General features: G+C 37.2%; 1 protein-coding gene across 1 annotated transcript; it reads left to right on the top strand.

Annotated features, from left to right (window-relative positions):
• Positions 1 to 8,989: 8,989 nt before the first annotated feature.
• LOC127085634 (uncharacterized) lies at positions 8,990 to 10,463 on the top strand. Its single transcript, XM_051026134.1, has 3 exons — positions 8,990 to 9,662; positions 9,741 to 9,926; positions 10,102 to 10,463. The coding sequence occupies exons 1-3, from the start codon at positions 9,084 to 9,086 to the stop codon at positions 10,387 to 10,389; spliced, it is 1,053 nt and encodes a 350-aa protein (XP_050882091.1). The 5' UTR covers positions 8,990 to 9,083; the 3' UTR covers positions 10,390 to 10,463.
• The last annotated feature ends 432 nt before the right edge of the window (positions 10,464 to 10,895 follow it).

Below are 10,895 nucleotides of genomic sequence, written 5' to 3'. Positions count from 1 at the left end.
GTTATAATTGATGATCTTATAATCTAATTCAATGTGTAGCTAGCCGAGGAGAAAAGTGACGCAACATCTCTTCCGGACCACGTATTATGGAAGGCTGCTCGGGTTGGGAAGGATGGGGCTGTCGTTGAAGCGGTCCAAAATGTTTATGACGAATGTGTAAGTATATGTAACATTATTTCTTTAATTATATCGAAAATTTTGTTAGACATATAATTCATTTTTAATCTCCTCTAATAATATTTCAGGAGACTTTATCCCAAACCGTACCTTCAACCGAGGTCCAGGATTGCAGGAGCGTACTTAGTCGAGTACTAAATGTTCCTGAGTATTCCGGTCGTGTGAGGGGTAAGGGTTTTGGTGTGACTCCGTCGTCATTTTATAAAAAAACAAAAACAAAAAATCCTACCAACAAAGAGGTGATGGAGACCTTGGCGGAGTTAAGGGCATAAGTACTCCAACTGCAAAACGAGAATGCAAGGTATAGAGAGGAAAGGTGCGCTTCCGAGGCAAAAGATACTAGTGACCGAGCTAGTATCAATCATCAACCGAAATTTCCCGAGGTAATTATATATGTTATTATGAAATTAAAATAGCACTTTTTTACTTGACACATATACAAGTTAACAATAACATTTATTATTGGTTTAGGGCATTTCACCTTGTCAGCTGTATCTATCGTCACCAACTTATCGCATGGTTGGCAAGGGAAAAGTGCACAATACTTCGGGTGAATTACTTCACCATAATCCCCTCCCGGTGGGATTTATGAAAGTTTCGGTTGACCTCGTATTAGATACGGACGCCCGTCTACCATTACCCGACGTTGTTTCAGAGACAACGTTGATGCGAGATGCAGTCGGATCCTTTGTTGGTTGGCCGTCAGATCTAATTTTCCCTGATGCCGAGGTATATATGTTCTAAATGATTATGAATATTTAGAATTCACATTTCAATTCAGCTACAATTATGATATTTAATCAATCCTTATTACATGGTAATGTTAGACTCCTACAAGACCCACCCCTAAAGCTGGTAAAGGGATTTCAAGACGCATCGAGTCGGTTGCATCTCAAAAAGAGGTACAAATATATATACCCATTGAATTATATACACAACGATTCTTTTGCATCACAAAAAGTAATGATTTATTTTATATGAATTTTTAGGTTCCCGGTCGAAAGTTGAAAAGCGATGGTAAGGATATTCCAACGAAGGATATTCCAACGAAGGATATTCCAACGACGGCCGGGACAAAATCTCAAATTATGATGCGTCTTGAGAAAATGGTGGAAGAGTCCGATATTATGGACGGGTCCATTCGTAGTATAGATTTTGATGAAGGTGTTTTCGGAAAAGCTCATTTCGAAATAATTGGAAAGGAGGACATGCAACAACTTTTTGAGCACGACGAATTGGGCATCGCTATCATTCATACATACATATGGTACTCCGATCAATCTATAATTTACTTAGTTGAACAATTTATTTACACATTTCAATGACTAGTCTAATATTTATTATGTTTCTATTTAAGGTATATGTATGACAAATTGATGCGGGGAACTGAATTGTGTAACCGTTTCAATTTTATTGCTGCTTCCCGTGTCAACGCAACGTTAATATCGAAAAATCCAACATCCGTAAAGAATGATCTAGTCGATAGATTCATGGCGGCCGGCGATAATACTACACGCAGTTTGTATTTTTTACCGTTTAATTCTGGCAACGGGTTAGATTTTCTTTCTAATAATTTCATTCTAATCTATGTATATCTTTTACGTAGAAAATTTTCATTCATCTAAATTTTTGTTTTATTTTACAGTGGCCACTGGGTGTTGGTTGCTATGGATCTTTCGAGACTAATAGTGTATTATCTCGATTCGTTATCGGGTGATTGGAGTAAATATCCGGGTTTGAAGAAGACGGTTGACACGTAAGTGAAATTCCCCTAAATATTCGTGTGTATTTCTATATTTAATTATGTCTGTCAGATTGATCTCAATATACGTTTTTATTTTGTTAGGGCAATAATAAAATTTAGATCGAAAAAGAATTACCGCATTAGGAAGGACATTACCTGGGTCAGAGTTCAGGTATATATTAAGTATCTTATTTTTGCTTATAATAATGTTTGTTTTTTTGCTTATAATATTGTTTGTAAGAAATTAACTATATATATATTGTTTGTTTTTCTGTGTAGTGTCCTCAGCAAAATAATTCGGTCGATTGCGGATTTTTTGTATTGAGATTTATGAGAGATATCATTGCATTGAATCGTATAGACATCCCAAAAATGGTATGGAATAATAACTTAGGGTTTATTTTAATATTATCGGATAACTAATCTAATTTGTTACTAAATCATGAATATGTTTTATTCTCTTAATTGTAGTACTTTGAGGAATACAAATCTTACTCAAGAGCTCATTTGGATGAAATGAAGGATGAATTGTGTCAATTCATTGTTGATCAAAGAATCATATAGCTAGGTTGTATATTGTTGTACATATATGTATGGAATGTTGTTGTTGTATGCTGTTGTTGTATATATGTTGTATATTGTTGTTATACTTTTACTAAATCATGAATATGTTGTTGTATATTGTTGATCAAAGAATCATATATTAATGTTGTATATATGGAGGATTAATGTTGTATATAAATGGATTCATGTTGTATATATCAATGGATTAATGGTGTATAACATTGGATTAAAGGATGAAATCAATATGAATTTTACACTTTTGCAGCATGCGAACAGGTTACCAATTAAATATCCACTGTTTTTCAAACAAATTTTTTTAAAATAACTAACACTTTAGAGGGCGCTTTCTGTAGGAAGCGCCCTCTAAACACTTTACATTGAGAACTTTAGAGGGCGCTTTGTCCAGAAAGCGCCCTCTAAACACTTTACATTGACAACTTTAGAGGGCGCTTTCTGCAGAAAGCGCCCTCTAAAGTGTTAGTTATTTTAAAAAAATAAGCGCCCTCTAAACACTTTACATTGACAACTTTAGAGGGCGCTTTTTCCAGAAAGCGCCCTCTAAACACTTTACATTGACAACTTTAGAGGGCGCTTTTTCCAGAAAGCGCCCTCTAAGGTGTCCCTTTATGGACCACTCCAGAGGGCGTTTTTTTCATAAAGCGCACTATAATGTGGGCCTTTAGACAGCGCTTTCTCCAGGAAAACAAAGCGCTGTCTTTACCTATGCCAGCGCCAGATTAGAGGGCGCTTAAAAGCGCTGTTATAGGCCAAAATAAGCGCCCTCTTTTCCCTTATTTGGCGTAGTGCTTACTTTATTCTCGTGTTGATTCTTAAGGACCAATATTTTGTCGCATACAACATTGTATGTCTTACTGCAGTCCAATAAAACTTTTCCTTCAACTTGAGTTGTACCTTTCTATCACATAAAATCTATGGAGCCCTCCTCCATTTCAACCACCCAGCTTGAATTCGATGGTTTACATCCTCGTCTCTTTCTCCATCATTTTGTTTTATAGAGCTAAGATATTTAAACCACGTGACTTGTGGGATGACATGGTCTTCAACTTTCACCTATAGGTTAGAAACGCTTCTCCTTTTATTGAACATACATTCCATGTATTCCGTCTTACTTCTGCTTAGGCGAAAGCCATGTGTTTCTAAAGCTCGTCTCCAAGTCTTCAATCTCTCACTTAAATCCTCTTTTGACTCTCATAGTAGGACTATATCGTCTGCAAAAAAAATATGCATTTAAGTGCTAGCTCTTGGATATGCTTAGTGAGTACATCCAAAATTAAAGTAAAAAAGTATGGGCTTAGGGTTGAACCTTAGTGCAAACCTATTATAATAGGGACATTGTCTGTCTCTCCACCTTGTGTTTGCACACTAGTCGATACCCCTTCATACATATTTTGGATAACTCGAATATATAAAATCCTAACCCCTTTCTTCTCTAAGGTTTTCCGCAAAATCTCTCTAAGAACTCTATCGTACGCCTTCTTCAAGTCAATAAAAATCAAGTGCAAGTCTTGTTGGTCCATTCGATACCACTCCATCACCCGTAGTAGCAGATATATCGCTTCCATGGTCGACCTCTCAGACATAAAACCGAATTGATTCTCAGGGACTTGAGTCACTTTTCTTAATCTCTGTTCAATCATTATTTGCCATAACTCCATGGTATGACTCATAAGCTTAACGTCCCTATAATTTGCACAATTTTGTATATGCCTCTTATTCTTATAGATTGGAACTAAAGTGCTTCTTCTCCATTCATCCGACATTTTCTTTGACCTCATAGTTTTGTTAAAGAGTTTGGTGAGCTACTCAATACCTCTATCTCCAAGAAATTTCCAAACTTCAATAGGTATGTTGTTTTACCCAACCGCCTTACTATTACTCATCCTTTTTAACATTTCTTTTACCTCTTGTTTCTAAATCCGACAATAATAATTATAGTTTTGATCCTCCTCTCTAATGTCGAGTTTGCTAGATTCAGGAGAGATATCATATCCTTCATTAAATAAATTATAGACATTCGACTTCCACCTATCCTTTATATCTTTTTCTTAAACCAATACCTTGCCTCATTCATCTTTATCAGATCTCACTTGATTTAGATCTCTTGTATTTCTTTCTTTTCCCTTAGCAAGTATATATATGAAATTTTCTCCCTCCTTGGTTCACAAAGATTGATATAATCTGCCAAAACCTTGGGTTCTTGCTTCACTCACCACATTCTTGATCTCATTCTGAGCTTTCTTATATTTGTCCCAAGTTTTGGCATTTTTACACCTAGACGGTTCTTTAAAATAATCCTTTTTAACTCTAACTTTACTCTAAACACTTTTATTTCACCACCACGATTCTTTACCCCTAGGTCCAAAACCTCCTGATTCTCCCAACATCTCTTTAGCTACCATACTAATCTCTTGAGACATCTTGTTCCACATATCATTTGCATTTCCTTGTGGTTTCTCAAATTCTCCCTCCAAAATCTTATGTTGGAATATTCCTTACTTTTCACCCTTAAAATGCCACTACTTAATTCATGGTGTTCCCATGTAACTTCTTCTTTCTGCCGACCCAACTCTAACCGCCTAACAAGGAAATAATCCCATTGACGGAAGGACGACTCTGATCGATGTATGCAAGGACGGTACAACAAATACACTCCTATGACTTTTTCTCAAGAAAATATCTATCAGGACTGTGTTAACACATAGTTCAGGAAGGAAGGAGTATGACCCTCTTACCCCGTCAGAGAGACACATCGAATCAATAAGTCAAAATGTTTTTGTTTTCATGAGGGTTACGGTCATAACACTGGTGATTGCATTCAGCTAAAGGATGCGATCAAATGCCTGATTAAGAGGGTTGGATGACCGAGTACGTGAAAGAGGGAAATAGAGACATAGAAGAGTTGCTTAAAGGAAAATATCCCTCGAAGAGAGATATATAAGTTGGCCTATTGTTAGTTTAAATCTTCCATCATCCAAGACATACATATAACTTTTCCTAAGGGGCATAAAGTCCCATCGAACAAACTTATCTAAACTCCCCACCCAAGGGACTTGAAGTTTCCCTAGGAGGGATCCAACATAAAGTCTCTCCAAGGAGGCGTGAAAAAAGTCTATCTCAAGAGACTTAACTTAAATTCTGGTTTGTGGGCTTCATAGAAGTGTCGCCCAAGTGGTCAAACACCTTGCCTGAGAGACTTAGAGTGTCATCAGCCGGGCTTGATATATAACCTCGTATGAGGGACTAAGATTCCCATCGAACACGCTTATCTAAACTTCTCACATAAGGGACTTAGAGTCTTCTTAGGTGGGATCTAACATTAAGTCTCTTCTAAGATACTTGACTATTAAGGCTCCCCTAAAAGACTCTACTATTAAGTTGCGCCTAAGAGACTTGATTATTAAGTCTCGCCTAAGAGACTCGACTATTAAGTCTTGTCAAAGAGACTAGACTATTAAGTCCCGCCTAAGAGACTCGACTAGTAAGTCACACCTAAAAAACTCGACTATTAAGTGTCTACTAAGAGACTCGACTATTAAGTCTCACCTAGGAGACTCGAATATCAAGTCTCCTCTAAGAGACTCGACTATTAGGTCTCGTCTGAGGGACTCGTTCCAGTTATGCTTACGGGACTCGCTGCAAGCCCTCATCAAGAAAAATCCCACCTGTGATATATTCATATAAGGGAGTCTTAAGGATATGAGAACTCTTATTAATCATTTCTCGCTTTACCAAGTACTCATGCTTGAGAGACTGTATAATGTTATATTTTAGTAAGCCCTAATAAGGAGTACCCAAAAATGGGCTAGCACCCAAATGAGGGCTAGCATCCAAACAAGGGGGAACCGACCCCCATGGCCAACACCTTGTAGTCCAACAACAGGAAAAGTTCCACTAGGGCTAGCACCAGGGAACCAAAAGAAGGGGGCCACCCAACAGGGATAGTGTTTGGTCGCCCCATGGGCTAGCACCTGGTAGCCCAAAAAAGGGGACAAGCCGCCCCATTAGGCTAGTACATGGTCGCCCAAAAGTGGTCGCCCCTAGAGCTAGCACGTGGTAGTCTAAATAAGGTAGCGAGTCTCCCCCTAGGGCAATCACCTGGTAGCCCAAACAAGGGGGTGAGCCACCCGCCTAGAGCTAACACCTGGTAGCCCAACAAGCGGAGGAGGCCCAATATTCTACTTAGGTTTAGGTACCTAATCCAAAGAGCCACTCAAAAGGGGAATCACTTCCTCTTTTATTCTAGGAAGAACAAGTTTTCCCTTGATCATGTTCTAGGTCATGGAGTTTGGGCATGTCTTCCCAGTAACTCTAAAACCTAAGCTCAAGAGATCCTCTATAAATACCTCAACTTTAGCAGGTGTAAAATATAGATCATTACTTACACACAACAACCAAAGCTACACCCTTGCATACATAGTCTCTCACATCACGTGAGCAAGACCTCTAAAACCACCGTAAACATCATCATACATGGCTTATCACCGTTGTAGGAAAACCATAACCCCTACAATTATTATAAACCTACTAATGCCTTTGAGTACCCATTCCCTTGCAGGGGTAACATGCACACATGTACTTTTTGACCATTACACATGTTAAACGTAGAAAAGCCAAAAGTTTTTGAAGCTTACCTAAGATGACCTTTCTTTCTTCCCGGAAATGGGGATACAAACATTTTCGATCAACCTCCTTCATGGGGATACTTCCTTCGAAGTAACCTAGATCGCTGATGAAGCTCATCAACTATTTCTTCTAATATAGATCCTCATCATAAAGATCCCCCTCTTTATATACGTACACATTACTCCCCATAAGGAACTTACTCTCAACCCAATACTTTGGGAACAACTCGGCACATCGTTGTTCCACTCTGTCATTGTTGGAGAAAACTGTGGCGTGAGCTTCGAGGCCGATGGGGATGACCCAAAATAATCGTTCTCCAAAAGACTATAACTTAGGAAGAGGCCTAAATCCACACATTGTGGATTCCAAAGAAATTAACCCTATGTTATGCCTCCGAGCCACAAGACTATGACAACATTTAAAGAGATGAAATAAAAGGGTCACATAAGGTTTTTCTTGTCAACTTTCACATACGCCTAGTTTGCAAGATAAAGTTGCGATAGAGACATCATCAGATGCTTCAAAACCTCTTTCTCAAAGGTAATGAAAGGTGGACAAAGACCCAGAACGGAGAAAGTGCACTCGTAAAAGGGAATGTCGCAATCTCCATATTTACTACATACTCTCTCTTCCTTGGTGAGAGTTAAGGCACCTCAACCAGATGATGAGCCAACTTCAAGGAAGACAACATCAAGACTACCGTTATTGGCGAAAACAGAAATGGTGGAATGGTACACAGGATTAACCCATGAAGATGGAACACTCTTCTGAGATTAGTGAGCACTCTTATGTGATTTATTTATCCATATTACACTAACTTTTCAGATGCAGGAAAATGGAACGCCAAAGAAGAAGATAACTGCTAAATAGAGAAAATGATGCAAAGAAAAACAATGTCGACTCTTTGAAGACTATATTATAGAATTCAAAAGGAAGTAGACTTTATCCAACACGTCAAATCACTTGCGCAAAACACTCAAGTGTTTCGAGTCTCAAGAGTCATATTAATGATGAGACTTTCGAAAAGATGTTTGAAGTATGGAGCATTAAATTCATGAATCTTCAAATGACTGAAACCTTTACTCTTGTTATTCCAAACGTAAAGGTGAAAGTGGTAGACAACAACAACCGAAGTAACAAACCCACGCCTTACTGAGCAAATGCTCGGACTTATGGGACAACTGTCTTGGGCCGACCATATCGACCTCGGTCGACCACTCTGATATACTCATATTACTTTTAGAATCTTCTTAGCATGAACACTTTCCTCATTATGCTAATAAAGATCTCAGCTGCAAGTATATTTGACAAATCTCCACAATTCAGTCATAACAAATAGCAGATTTGTTATTTCCTCTCTACTATATATATAGAGAAAGCGTCAAATTCAGATGACAAGTTTAAAATAAAATTTTAATTCAGTCTGCTTTCCCACATATTAACTTCAGCGTTTGAGTGATAACTTTGGAGATCCTCCCACTCCACTGCGCTAGAAGATCATAACCACCATCACTTCCGATCATCAAACAATTTCTAATTCCATAATATATATATATATATATATATATATATATATATATATATATATATATATATATATATATATATATATATATATATATAATTTTTTTTGTTTTGTTAAAGAAGGTTGAAAAAAATGCATAGAGGAGCAATATTACAATGAAAACAATACATAATCCACTATGAGTATCAAATTAGAAGCAACAATGATGTTAGTACTACTACTCATGTCCCTTAATGAACACCCAAAGCAATACAATAAAGCACAAAATATATCTTTTTTATAAAGCAAATTTGTAAAAATAGCCTCAACTTTGCCAACCCCTAATAATGTAATCTTAATCTTTTTATCTTTATTCTATTTAAAACCCAAAGCCTCTTCAACCATTTGAAAACAAAACACTCATATTTGGCACACTAAGAAACACACATAATGCCTTACCATAATGGCATGCATCATAACAACAACAACAACAACAACGTTGTTGAAGACCATGAAACTCTGACATTCCAAGCCTATCCGTGTGGTTACTATGTCCAAAGTCCATCCACCCTATCCCATGCCAACAGCACCGACGTACGAAGCAATATCCCAAACGACGGCACAGATTCAACTTTCCACTCCCCGAACCGATCCGAGACCCACCCGACAAATCAAACTCGGTTAGCCCTTTGCCGCTATTCCTCCTCGCGAGGCTCCAACCACTCTTTCTTGCACCATAAGAAGATTTCATATGACGGCACTGTAACCGAAAACGACGACGATCGCCATCTGGTAATCGTCGACGACAATGACAGCGTCGTCAGTGATGAAGATGAGAAAGGATTGTTTGACGAGTATTATTATGGGAAAAGTGAAGGAGAGTGGAAGAGATGCTTCTCTTACAATTTTTCTGATTCATTTGCTTGGATTTTGTTGCAAGTTACATGGAGAGTTATGGTGAGTTTTGGTTTAGCATTGCTTGTGTTCTATATTGCAACTAAACCTCCATCACCGAGAGTCTCTCTTGAGGTAAATATCATCTGTGCGCAACTGCATAGACTAATTCTTGAATATAATGCATAAGTTGATTGCTTTATTGATTTGCAGATTGCAAGGATTCAAGAATTTAAATTAGGAGAAGGAGTCGATAGAACCGGAGTGACAACAAAGATTCTTACATGCAATTGCTCAATGAACTTAATCATTGAGAATAAATCAAGATTATTTGGTCTTCACATTCGGCCTCCATTGATGGATATGAAATTTTCCATCTTACCCTTTGCATTTTCAAATGTAAGTATGTCAATAAGATTATGCACCATGCAACATTTAGTTCACTATTCTAGAATCCATCCTTCAATATTCTGCATCATAATTGAACTTTAGAGCACTTTTAATGATGGTGTGTATAGATATTGTGAGGTGTAGATAGCATGGTATTTGAATAACTTCTTATTTGCACATGTAGGGACCTGAATTGTTCGCAGAAAGTGGATTAACAATCTTTACATTGCAATTGGGAGTAAAGAACAAGGCAATGTATGGTGCTGGAAGAAGCATGGAGGATATGCTAGATTCTGGAAATGGATTGACAATAGTGATACAAGTAATGTTGAGTTCAAGTTTTGAAGTGGTGCCAACACTTGTTAAGCCAAGGTTTCATCACAGAGTGGAATGTATAGTGGTTCTTAAGAAAGCTTACAATAAGAAGCATAGGTCTCAAGTATTTAATAGCACTTGTAAAGTAAGTTCTTGATTAAGTGTGACTTTGAAGTAATATAATTTATGAGTAAAATCCAATTAATAAAAGCTTGAAGCCGATTTTTCTAATCTCTAGGACCAATCCCACCCGTTTCCTAATGGAATCTAAATTAAAATCTAAGTAAAATTTTGTATAAACTGACTTAACACGAACTAATTGATACTTTATATTTTAAGAAGATAATACAATTAAGACTCAAGCTTTAACCAACCTATCAACTATTTAAAATTTGGTATCTGCCATTTTATCAGTCGAACAATAGTTCTCAAGATAGGCCTAGGATTTCTATCACCCTTATTGGTTGTTAACAATGAAAGGAAAAGAGGAAAAGTGGTGAGAAGTAGTATGAAAGAAGAAGAAAATAAGGTAAAATACATTTAATGTATTATTTGGTATTAAGAAAATAGATAATAGATATAGTTAAAAGAATTGTCTTCTCTCTCTCTTTGATCAAGTAGATTAATGAAATAAAAAAAATTAGTTAAAATTTTCTTGACTAA

This window comes from Lathyrus oleraceus, chromosome 5 (genome assembly GCF_024323335.1).
Source record: "Lathyrus oleraceus cultivar Zhongwan6 chromosome 5, CAAS_Psat_ZW6_1.0, whole genome shotgun sequence".
Lineage (NCBI taxonomy): Eukaryota > Viridiplantae > Streptophyta > Magnoliopsida > Fabales > Fabaceae > Lathyrus > Lathyrus oleraceus.
This window is presented reverse-complemented; position numbering and strand designations above follow the sequence as displayed.